This window comes from Denticeps clupeoides, chromosome 19 (genome assembly GCF_900700375.1).
Source record: "Denticeps clupeoides chromosome 19, fDenClu1.1, whole genome shotgun sequence".
NCBI classification, from domain to species: domain Eukaryota; kingdom Metazoa; phylum Chordata; class Actinopteri; order Clupeiformes; family Denticipitidae; genus Denticeps; species Denticeps clupeoides.
In genome coordinates, this window is record NC_041725.1 from 19,350,497 (window position 1) to 19,362,908 (window position 12,412).

The 12,412-nt window shown below is 42.8% G+C and overlaps 1 protein-coding gene across 1 annotated transcript; it reads left to right on the forward strand.

Annotated features, from left to right (window-relative positions):
- The first annotated feature begins 8,098 nt into the window (after positions 1-8,098).
- Positions 8,099-12,398, forward strand: LOC114769347 (complement factor H-like). The gene is made up of 9 exons (XM_028962281.1): positions 8,099-8,233; positions 8,708-8,890; positions 8,981-9,086; positions 9,172-9,248; positions 10,119-10,313; positions 10,710-10,901; positions 11,274-11,465; positions 11,545-11,724; positions 11,883-12,398. Exons 1-9 carry the CDS (start codon positions 8,128-8,130, stop codon positions 12,077-12,079), a joined length of 1,428 nt encoding a protein of 475 aa, XP_028818114.1. The 5' UTR covers positions 8,099-8,127; the 3' UTR covers positions 12,080-12,398.
- Positions 12,399-12,412: the final 14 nt, after the last annotated feature.

The following is a 12,412-nucleotide window of genomic DNA, read 5'->3' on the forward strand; positions in this document are numbered from 1 at the left end:
ACCATTAAGGAAAACCACTCAGTTCACAAGCATTCTAACAAAGGATTTAAATATATTTACTATTATATTAATGATTAGTACATGAACAATTAGATAAAATTATATCAAAGTCAACAAATATAGAACCTCTTAAACTCAAAAATAAAAGTCCTGTCCTTGTTTTCTCAAAACAGGCAAAGACAATAGTTGAAATAACCCGGGTACCCCACACTACCTCCTTAATCCTGCCATCCGCTGAACGGCATGAAGAAACCTTCTCAGGATCGGTCCTGGTGTCCAGTAAAGCTTGCTCGGTCCTGGCCTCTGCGTGGGGGTTTTTGCTCAGTTTTCGCGCTCATAACTTAACTACAATATACTCTATTGCCGTGGGTCACTCTACGTTTCTCACTAACGCAATATGTTTCTAAGATTATAAATACATGAGCTATGTATCTATGTATAGCTATGTATAGCCCATCGAGACATACTGTATGTGATTATGGGCTATATAAGAAATAAATGTTGATTTCACTGGACTCGCTGGCGACTTCACTGGACCTTGCGTCCGTCCTCCATCCTTCTCTTCTTCTTCTCTTCCGGTCTCTCCAACCAATCATCCGTTCACTCTAACACACAGTAGGCAAGTAGTACACATATTACCGAAAGGAAATACGTTGCATATATCAAAAATACATAAATGCAAATACAACACATTATTCCTCCATTCATACAATAAACAAACACCTTATCCAGGCATTTATCCGTTTCAGTAAAAAAATAAAGTATCAGCAGGGCTACATATGTTAGATTAAACCATGATCCATGTCCTTTTTCCCTTTGCCAGTAATCCAAATGTGAAAAACCTCTAATTCCAAATGGAAAAGTTTTAAATGACAAAGACGTGTATCAAGAAAACGACGTACTGAAATATACTTGTGACGAGAGATACAAGAGAATCATTGTTGGTATATTTGAATATATTCATATATTAGTGTTGTTTGAATAGTGGCAGTATTGGAGTCACTCCTTAATATCTTCTTGAACCGTGATTCTGTAAACTGCTTGGTAAAATAGCTCCTGCTAAGTGAATGGGAAGTTATGTCATTTGGAGTGAAGTGATAGCATCGTACACCTGGTCTGTGTAGTGTTCCCGCTGAAGGTCTTTCTTGTTAATGATTCATTAGCGTGAAGCTGAGTTTGGTCCTCACAGCATCTGAACTTGCGTCCTTGCATGACACAGGATGTTGGGAAGCGCAGAGTCAGGATATTCTGGGAAAAAGATTTTATTAATAACAAAACAAGGCGCGATGGCCGAAAACGGGGAATAAAGTGGAGAACAGAAACAAACCCGCAGGCGTGTGGCGATTGCCAGAACTCAAACTATACAAATAGGTTACCAGGTTCACGAACAAGATCAAGTTCACCAGAGGGGCAGAGTCAGAGGCTTTTAACAGCTGTCCGGATTGACTACAGCTGGCAACCTCACCTGGAGCCAATCCTGATAGCTGTGTTGAATCTATCTGAAGGACAGATTCAATGTGATTTTTTTCATTTTTTTACAATATGTAGCAGCGTTGTTAACAATATGTAGCAGCGATCAGCAACAAATAATCTTACGATGACTTTGAACAGAATGTACAACCAACATTTTACGCTGTTTCGTCCGTCCACAGCAACATGTGAAAGACCAAAATCACATTCCATGCAGCTGAATCCTGAAAAGCAAATTTACGTGACGGGTGACGAGCTGATGTACGTATGCCATGCTCCAAACGTCACCAAATTTACATTGACGCATCTTGGCCACACCTTGTTAGCGTTTTTGATGTTAGCATGCTAGCATTAGCATGCTAACATGCTAATTTTTAAACATGTTCCAAACAATACCAAATTTAATATGAAGCACCTTGGCCACGCCCTGTTAGCATTTTTTATGTTAGCATGCTAGCAATAATATGCTAACATGCTATCTTTTTAACATGTTCTAAACGTCAACAAATTTCACGTGACTGCCTGTTCTATCGGATACTTTAATAACACCGCCTGATTTCACAGCTGAGACCAGCTCAGGAGATTATACCTGCGCTCCTACGAAAGACGCCCGGACAGGCCCATCAAAATTTCCTCTGGAATTTTCGTTTCTAGTTAAATTGATATGATTGTGTCTCGATTCTGTGAGAGAGCAATTATATATTTTGTCATTTGCAAATACAGTAATGAATACTTTGCTCATAACTATTGAACAATTGATCCGACATCTTAGGCCCAAACCAGGATGAAATGAAAGTTAACGTTTTGTTCCGTCTCTTTCTTTAAGAGACTCCATGCCGTCTGCCGGACATACACAGCAGTGTTCTTGTAAGTGGACTCCCAGAAGGCAACGCTGCCATGAGATACGGACACAAGCTGCGTTTCAGGTGCGCCCACCAAGCTCTGGCTCTGAAGGGTCAGGCAGAGGTCACCTGCTTATCTGGGGACAAGTGGAGCAACGTGATAAGATAAGATCAACCTTTATTAGTCCCACAAGTGGGAACCTGCATTTGTTATGGCAGAAAGTGGATAGAAACAGAGGTAAATACACCTGTACAGTTGGTGTATTTGAAGTGTGTGTTTGCTTGTCTGTGTGTGTGTGTGGTCAGCTGTGTGGTCTTTGTTATAGAGTCTCACAGCAGTTGGAAGAAAAGACCTTCTGAACCTCTCCTTCCCACATCGTGGGTGCAGTAGCCTGCCACTGAAGGAGCTGCTCAGTGCTGTTTCCTGCATGGGGTGGCAGATGTTGTCCAACAGGGATGACAGCTTAGCCACCATTCTCCTGTCACTCACCAGCTCCACTGGGTCCAGAGGGCATCCTAGAACAGAGCTGGCCCTCTGGATCAGCCTGTTCAGTCTCTTTCTGTGAAGAAAAGGCAAAGTGAAGGAAAAGGGGCCAACAAGACTCCTTCAAGACTGTTGGAGAAGCATTTCAGGTGACGACCTCTTGAAGCTCTTGAAGAGTGTGCAAAGCAGTAACCAGAGCAAAGAAACTTGAAGAAACTACAATATAACATGTTGTTTGACCATCACCTTTAGCCATGGAACAGTCAGAAGACAGCTGTCACATAAGGCTAAGATGTTTTCCAAACATAGTGTGTTATGCTGCGCAAAAGCTGCTAACAAGAAAGATCCTGGCGCCTTTCTCCGAACCCGTTTACTTTCCTACCCGGCGTCACCCAGAGTGCTATAAATATGCTTGTGAAATTACTAATGGAAATTGCATATTTGCTTGATTCTGTGGTCAACTGAATTAATCCAAGTAAAGGGGTGTCACTTTCCTATTTGTTAATAGAGTACTTTGATGTGGGGGCGAGAGCAGGTTGCAAGTCCTGTGAGCAAAAGAATCTTGGAGATCGAGTGTGACATAAGAACAGGTTACAGTCCTGTCAGTCGAGAGTATGAAGTGTGAGCCTTTTTAACAAGACCAGCAAATTCATGATGAAATCATTTATCTGTGAGTTAGTACGGCAAGAGCAAAGGGGAAAAAAATTTATTAAAAAACGTAGAACGGGAGAATTGCGAGCCGTTAGTGCGAGATTCAGTTTTGTTATCTTAGCAAGAACAGTTCTTTTTTTTTAAAGTTAAACTGTGATCTGTGTAAAAAAATTACAAATAAATAAATGAATGAATGAATAATTAAAATAAATAACCAAACAAACAAATAAACCTTGTGAGCTTGTGGGAACCAGACCAGTAAAATATGCGAAATAAAAATGGGAAAAGTGACGCTCCTACTAGTTCTGAAACTTATTTAATGCTACAAAATAAAATGGCGGTGTCTGTGTGTGTGTGATTGCAGACCTTCTCCCTCCTTCTCGCATATGTGTGTGTGAAAGCGTAGATCTCCTTCTCTCTCTCTCTCTCTCTCTCTCTGATGTGTATGTGTGTGTGTGTGTGAATATCAGACTGTGTAAGTTGTGAGTAAGGTGTGTGTTTTCGTGGAGGACCGGAGTGCTGATGAGTTCCATCACCGGGTTGACTGCAGTGCGGTTAAGAGGCGGGGTTTGCGCTTCTCTAACTGTCTTGTCATTCCGCTTAACCCTGCATTGTCAGCCCTGCTGACACTCCAGCCTCTGTGTGTGTGTGTGTGTGTCTGCATGTATTGGCAGACCTTCTCTCTCTCTCTGTTGCTTTCGTTTTGTTTTGGGATTGAACTCTTAACCAATAGATTTTACGGTCTGGGCATCAGCACAGCGATTTACAGCGGGTTTTTACTTTATTCAGCTTTACAGGGAATTGTTTGTTTTTACTTTCTGAGAGTTTTAAAATATTTTTTTTGGAAAGCTGGGAAATATATGAGTATATCTACATTGTAAGAATGGACATCGCGGGAGCCTGCTTTGTCTTGCATAACAGATGTCTGCAGGGGGAAGTGTAACATTCCTGTGTCGACGGTTGTGGGTGAAGATTCGACACCCCGGTTTTTACATGTCTTTTGTCCGACGTCAACGTGCGAAGTATCAGCCGTCAGGACCGCCCACCCTCTTTGTCTTCACCAAATGGGAGGCACCGGGGGCGTGACATCAGAAACAACAGGTTCTGATTGGTCAGTGATAACTTCCTGTAGGCCAGTGACAACTTCCTGTAGGCCAGGGGTATAAAAGTCTGCTCACATGTGGAAAAAGGAGACCTCTGAGCTTCTTGCTCAGGGGGGTTTCCCTCGGAAGCCGGAAGGCTTCTGAGACTTTATCTCCCCCTCTCTTTCTCTTCTCCCTCTTTACTCTTTCTTCTCATGTTTATTTTCTCTGTAACCTTGGTACCTTTTTACATTCAAAGTAACTACAATAATTATTTACCGGTGTTAATAAATTAGAAACTGTTCATTTTTAACCTCTACTGTGCCATGCCTCTTTCTGCCAGGTAACATCAAATTGGAGTGGTTGAATACAGCGCTTTGTGTGGAGGGAGAAAGAGTTTTTTCTACACACTCTATTCTCTTCTCCAACACCACATGGTCTTCATGTGTGCTTTTTTACAACATTATACACCTAAACTGTGCAATTTGAAATTTGTAATATTGTTTGTGCACTTTGCTTATGGGTGTGTGTTTTTTTCCTGGGTTTTGTTTAGATTTGATTTTATTGAATAAGGGAGACTTCCCAACGGCTGCACTGTTTGCCTCTGCTCCTGTGTCTATGAATCCCCCTTTTGCAGAACTCTTGGACCTGCAAAGCCGACCGGAATTCGAACCTCTGCCCCTCCGCCCCTCCGCCCGAAAAAAAAAATCATTGCGACCCCTGCTGGAACCACTGTCCATTGCAGGGCCACCACAGCACGATGACATCACTGCCCCGACCCCATGCAAACCTCCCGTCGTCAGAACAGCTACTGGCTCCAGTCCAGAACTTGCTGACGTTCTGCGCCACGCCCGGGCCAGACAGGCGGAAGCAAGGGTCAAGGAAGACAAAAAAAAAAACAAAGACTTGACCCCGAGGGCCCAACTCACTCTTTTGCAGCATGCTGCTGCCACCCCCACTCCACATTGCGGCACGGCCCGCCAACAGAGCGAGAAACGGTGTGATGTCCGAAGTGGACATTGGCCGAGAGAATGCCCCCCCCAAAAAAAAAAAAAGCAGAGTAACAGGAAGAGGATTTGGCGCCTCCTATGGCGATAGACGTGGACACAGATGAGGACACGTCCACCACGGACATCCCGAATTGGACTGATAAGGTGAAGCGGGGTGGAGCTCCAGACGAAGGCGCGGCCGCAGGTCGTGCACATCTACACTGACACTCACGCTGAAACGGAGACGTACGCACACTCCACACACCCCAAACACACAATGATACACCCTACACATTCCACACATCCTGCTCCCTCTGAGAAGTGAAATACTTTTTCCTTTTCTCATTGTTGATTCTAGTAATAAAGTGACAGAACAGTAGAATATGTTTGGGAAATATAAAAATCTACCCGTCTCCATTTGCATGGCACTTGCTGTATTCCCCTGTGTTTTAATTCCATGTGGATGCTGTTGCAACCCCTGTTTTAGAGCATTGTTAGGATTAGATAGATAAAAAAATGTTCCTCACCTCCTCTATTCCCAACAGAACCCCAACAGACCCCAGACCCCTGATGACAATGATGTAACTCTTGTTTATAGTGATCAATCCTGCTTTGAATCTGACTCGATGAAGACGACACAGACATATAGTTCTATATCATGTGGCTTTGTTTTTAATTGTTTTTTTTATAAAGTTTTCGAATTTTAATGCTACTGCCTGTGATCAGTTATACCCTTGCTGGAATTATATACTTTGATGTTTCTGGTTGTATGTTATGTTACTTTATTATTTTACATTATTTTACCACTTGCCTTATAGTCATTTTTTCTTATTTCTTTGATTTTTTGTTATTATGTACTTATGTACTCCTCACTTTATGTTTAGGTCATGTACATGTTTTTTTGCCTATAGTGGTGATCATGATTATGATCAAAAGGGGGGAGTGTGAAGGGGAAAATGTATGGGCCTGGACTTTTTACATGTTGTTTGACCATCACCTTTAGCCATGGAACAGTCAGAAGTCAGCTGACGCACAAGGCTAAGATGTCTTCCAAACATAGTGTGTTATGCTGCACAAAAGCTGTTAACAAGAAAGATCCTGGCGCCTTTGTCCAAAACGGTCTGCGCCTGCTTTCCTACCCCGCATCACCCAGAGTGCTATAAATATGCTTGTGAACTTACTAACGGGGGGGGTTCTTCTTGCGAGTCCCCCCATGCGCACGGTAAATTAAACTTTGTAGTCAACTCAGTTGACTTTATTTATTGCAGCTGCTCAGACGGGAAAATTCCCGCCACACATGAAGTCCATCTGGACTTTTAACTTCAACCAGCAACCATCCTGCCGCCTACTCATGTCACAAGTTAGGACCAATGATCAATATTCTGTCCTAAAGTCCAAAGCGCCACTCGGTTCATGATTAATCCCCCTGACGTCGCTTGGTCATCACTGGTAGTCCTCAGGCTGTGGGGAAGTACTGAGAGTCTGAATGAATTCTCTTGTGATGCAATAAGGAGCACAGAACATGAACTTTTGTCCGATTTCCATGGTCAACTTTTGTCCGATTTCCTTGGTCATTTTTTGTATGACGATTCATGTATGGCCACTAATTTGATCTTAGTAGACTAGTGGGTTAGACACTTATCTATAAACCAGAAGACCAGAAGACCCAGGTTCAAACCCCACTTACTACCATCGTGTCCCGGAGCAAGACACTTAGCCCTGAGTGTCTCCAGGGGGGGACTGTCCCTGTAACTACTGATTGTAGTAAGTAGACTGTGGCTTTAGGTCTCGATGGCTCTTCCTGTTTAAGGAGCTGGTAACGGGGACGTGGGTCTGAACACCTCCCTCTCACCTGTCACTCTCACTGCTGGCGTGTTGCAATCACAGCACTTCACCACACACACGGTGGCTTATTCATACGACAGTTCCTGCGGTTCCCCGTGGCTCAACAGTCACGTGACCCCTGCACGTCACTGCAGTGTTACACAAAGTGTTCTGTTATGGTGACAATGACGACTGGAAGCCGCTGCAGGAAGTATCAGTGGCAATATTTAAAATAAAGGAAACAGAACGTCTTGTGGTTTGTTATAATGATACTTTGAAACTATTGTGACAGGAAAATATCATTGAAATTACATTTACATTTTACAGCATTTACCAGACGCCCTTATCCAGAGCGACTTACAATCTGTAGTTACAGGGACAGTCCCCCCCTGGAGACACTCAGGGTGAAGTGTCCTGCTCAGGGACATGATGGTAGTAGGTGGGTTTTGAACCTGGGTCTTCTGGTATGTTATCCACTTGGTTTCTACCACCACCAACTCACATGCATGATTATTTTATTGTATATTTGCTTTATTGATTCACTATAAAACATGCAAGATTTATGAATATTTCATATCATGCTCCCAATAAATAAACTAAATGATGAGATATCACAAATTTAAAAACAACATGCTGGCGTAATGAGGAGCAGCGAATGTTCTAGTAGGTCATGTCCTAATAAACACGACTACGCCTTCTGGGACTTGTGCAATACAGTAACTTCATAGATTGACACACTGGCAGAAAAAAGCCAGAACCGGAGCATCTGACCTGGACAGATAAATATGAAGTGTCTCACCAAGAGACCGCGTCCACTTTCCACAATGAAACGGGCTTTAATCGTTTTAAGCTGCTTCGTCCTGGGTGTGAAGGTTTCAGCAGATGATAAAGGTAAGTATTAAAATATTAAGGCGTTGCTTTAGGAGTGAAATTGTGCTTTTATGAAATTTTTAGATTGCGCTTCGGGTTTTCTCGAGAAACAGGCGGATTACATTCAGATAAATTTGTTCACGCATCACAGGGATCCTGCTTTTACGTAGTGTATATTGTATACGTGTTCATACAACCATTTACATTTACAGTATTTACCAGACGCCCTTATCCAGAGCGACTTACAGTCAGTAGTTACAGGGACAGTCCCCCCCTGGAGACACTCAGGGTTAAGTGTCCTGTTCAAAGTGGGGTTTGAACCTGGGTCTTCTGGTTCATAGGCGAGTTACAATCATCCACCTTGACCAATCTGTCAATGGCTTCGGCAATAAAACCTTTCAGAGGTTTTCTGGTGGGGCAAAAAAAAGATCATTTTAAAGAAATTGCTCATTATTTGATTATTTGTATTTAGATGATTTTACCGTGTTTTGGCAGAGTGCTCCGGGCCGCTCCCACTGCTGGAGAACGCTCACACGTCAGCAGGCGCCAGGAGAAGCAGCTACACCCACGGGGACGTCCTGCACTTCACATGCCACCCCGGCTACATGGCAGCAGGGAGGACGTCTTACTCCTGCTTGAACGGCACCTGGGTCCGCAGTAGAAGAGGGAAGTGCGTACGTAAGTGCTCATCGGTTCACGTTTCGCCTGGTCCTCCAACTAACTTCCTTCGAATCTCGACCCCAACATGCTTCTCTTTTGTTGAATTAGTGAAGCCGTGTGAACTTCCCAGTGACATTCCAAACGGTCGCTACGAGATTGTGAATGGAACGGACTTTGTGTTTGGAACCATCATAAAATATACATGCAACGACGGGTAATTTATTCTATTTTTTTTGCTTAGACGACGTCTATCCTGGTTCTTACTTTTTCATGACGTAGTAAATCCATATGATCGCTAGATACCAAATGATGAGCAGAGCTGACAGCAGGATCTGCCAGGTCAGTGGGTGGAGCCACAGCCTACCTGTGTGTGAAGGTAAGAGGCCGTTGGATTATTGAGTATTTAGGTATGTACAGTACAGGCCAAAAGTCTGGACACCTTCTCATCCAACGTGTTTTCTTTATCTTCATGACCATTTACGTTGGTAGATTCTCACCGAAGGCATCAAAACTATGAATGAACACATGTGGAGTTATGTACTTAACAAAAAAAGGTGAAATAAGTGAAAACATGTTTTATATTCTAGTTTCTTTGCTCTGATTACTGCTTTACACACTCTTGGCATTCTCTCGATGAGCTTCAAGAGGTCGTCACCTGAAATGCTTCTCCAACAGTCTTGAAGGAGTTCCCAGAGGTGTTTAGCACTTGTTGGTCCAGCTCACCCCAAACCATCTGGACTGGGTTCAGGTCCGGTGACTGTGGAGGTCTCCAGGTCTCCACTTTTTGTTAAGTACAGAACTCCACATGTGTTCATTCATAGTTTTGATGCCTTCAGTGAGAATCTACCAACGTAAATGGTCATAAAGATAAAGAAAACACGTTGAATGAGAAGGTGTCCAGACTTTTGGCCGCAGACCAGGACAAGCCGAGAAAGGAACGGTTTCACGGCAGAACTGTCACACTGCTAAACACCTACAACATTGCGATTGCACTTAAACTACATTTGTACTATTTGACTGTATTGTATATTGTACATTGTTGCTGTTTTATACTATTGTGCTTGAAAGTTACCATCAACTGGAATTTTTCTTCAGAAAATGCAGCGGTATTAAGATTCAAATTTTTCATTCTTACAAGACAATGAACGCTTGGTTGCTCTCTGGAAGATGATTGTCGGGGCAAATAATGTGTAGAAGCGGCTTCCATAGCCCAGAACTGAGATGGGTGATGATGTGTGTCCCACAGAGATCACCTGCGAGTTTCTAAAACCACACACGGGCGTGAGAGTGAAAAGCCCCCCGTACGACCACGCCCCGATCAGGACTGGCCACGTGGTGGAGTTTGAATGCAGCCCTGGGACTGGGACGGTTCTGAGAGGGAGCAGTAAAGTCACCTGCACATCCACGGGACAATGGAGTGACTCCTTTCCTGTGTGTGAAGGTAAAGGTCGCTAGAGGTCATTAAGACCAGATGCACTAGTACTGCTAAAGAAATTTGTCCTTTAATTAGAAATTAGTGCAAATCATTGTACATTACAAGTAAAATACAAGTAAATTGAAGGCACCAGGACACGCGGTGAAACGTGTCCTCTGTATTTAACCATCACCCTTGGTGACAGTGGGCCCCATGACAGGCGCCCTGTGGGGACGGTACCTTCATCAAGGGGACCTCGGTTTGGTATTCGAACCGGCAACCTTCCGATTACGAGTCCGCTTCCTTACCCGCTAGGCCACCGCTGCCATTGATATTCATCTTGTCACTTTAGATGCGCGCATGACTAAAACGCTGTGGCAACGTAACGTTCCACCAGGTTTCTACTTTCTGGTTTTGCTGCAGAGGTGACGTGTGAACTTGAAGAAATTGATAAAAGCGTTGCTGTGAGGAGACGTCCAGCCCACGGCGCCACGGTGAAGTACGGCGACGCGCTGCGGTTCCAATGTGTCCATGAATGGATGGAGATGCAGGGAGAATCGGAAGTGACGTGTGAATCCAGTGGCCAGTGGAGTCGTTCCTTTCCCAAGTGTCGAGGTAATCGATGTGGACAGTAATTTACACGTTAATAATCTGCATTATTTCAGTATTATTATCTTTTAGTTTTAGTCCCAAACGATGCCGATTGTTGTAAGGTGTTTAAAAGTTGTAAATTAATCACAGCGATTAATGCATTACTAAAGTTTTATTCAGTTTTTTTTGTTGACTGCATATTCAGAATATGTACAAATCACTTATTAAATTGATATGATTGTGTCTCGATTCTGTGAGAGAGCAATTATATATTTTGTCATTTGCAAATACAGCAATGAATACTTTGCTTGTAACTATTGAACAATTGATCCGACATTTTAGGCCCAAACCAGGATGAAATGAAAGTTAACGTTTTGTTCCGTCTCTTTCTTTAAGAGACTCCATGCCGTCTGCCGGACATACACAGCAGTGTTCTTGTAAGTGGACTCCCAGAAGGCAACGCTGCCATGAGATACGGACACAAGCTGCGTTTCAGGTGCGCCCACCAAGCTCTGGCTCTGAAGGGTCAGGCAGAGGTCACCTGCTTATCTGGGGACAAGTGGAGCAACGTGTTCCCAACGTGCTACGGTAATTATGCACAAGTCCTCTTAATCAAATCCTTTTTAATGAAAAGAGTTTTTAAATGTCTTTTTTTTTTCGTTGTTAGTGCCTCCACCCTTTTGTGAGCCACCATCAGTCAGGTTTGGAGATATAAACGTTCCACCAAAGCGGCTTTATTCCCATCGCGAGTGGGTGCAGTTCCAGTGTCAGGAGTTTTACAAAATCTCTTCTAACACCTGGATGCAGTGCTGGGACGGGACCTGGTATTACACCGTCACATGCAGGGGTCAGTGAAGCAACTATAATTTCAATTTATTTCATTTCCAGCCGTCATGTGGAGTCGATAAGAAATAATATTTCGATTAGGAATAACTTTACTACTATTGTTCTTCTTTTTTAATGCTGCTTTAAGATCATGCTGTTAATTTGGCTTCTTTCCTGCAGAACCTTGCATTGTGACACCGGAGAAGATGGATGAGAGGAAGATTAAATTAGTATACGGAGAAAGAAAGAATCTTTATGTAAAACATGACGAGCGAGTGACCTTCTCATGCAAACATGGGACGAGTTTAAAACCACTGGGTTCGAAACTACAACAAAAGTGCACAAATGGTGTGATGCATCTTCCTGAATGTTACTAAAAGTTTACAAGTTTCTGGTGAGCAGAAATAAAATAGTTTTGATGTGCATTATCATATTAAATGTAGCATGTTAGCAGACTGGGCATATAAATTTCATTATTAAAACTAAAGCAGATGACAACATCACTAAAACTCTTGCACTGATATTTTTTATATTACCAATTATTATAAAACAAAAAGTAAAGTACATATTAAGGTTTGATGAACAGTTTATAATGGAAGGTGTTTACATGACTTATTGATTGTTAATTTAGGAATTGTGTTTATGTAGAAATTGTTAATTTATGCAAAGATCACTCTGAGATTCCAGTGTTTTTTTGGGGGTTTTTTTTT

Excerpts from the sequence above, each read along its gene's own strand:
- LOC114769347 (XM_028962281.1), top strand. The coding sequence starts at position 8,128 with ATGAAGTGTCTCACCAAGAGACCGCGTCCACTTTCCACAATGAAACGG. Across the intron at positions 8,891-8,980 it reads TAGAAGAGGGAAGTGCGTAC|TGAAGCCGTGTGAACTTCCC; the intron begins GTAAGTGCTCAT and ends TTGTTGAATTAG. Across the intron at positions 9,249-10,118 it reads CAGCCTACCTGTGTGTGAAG|AGATCACCTGCGAGTTTCTA; the intron begins GTAAGAGGCCGT and ends TGTGTCCCACAG.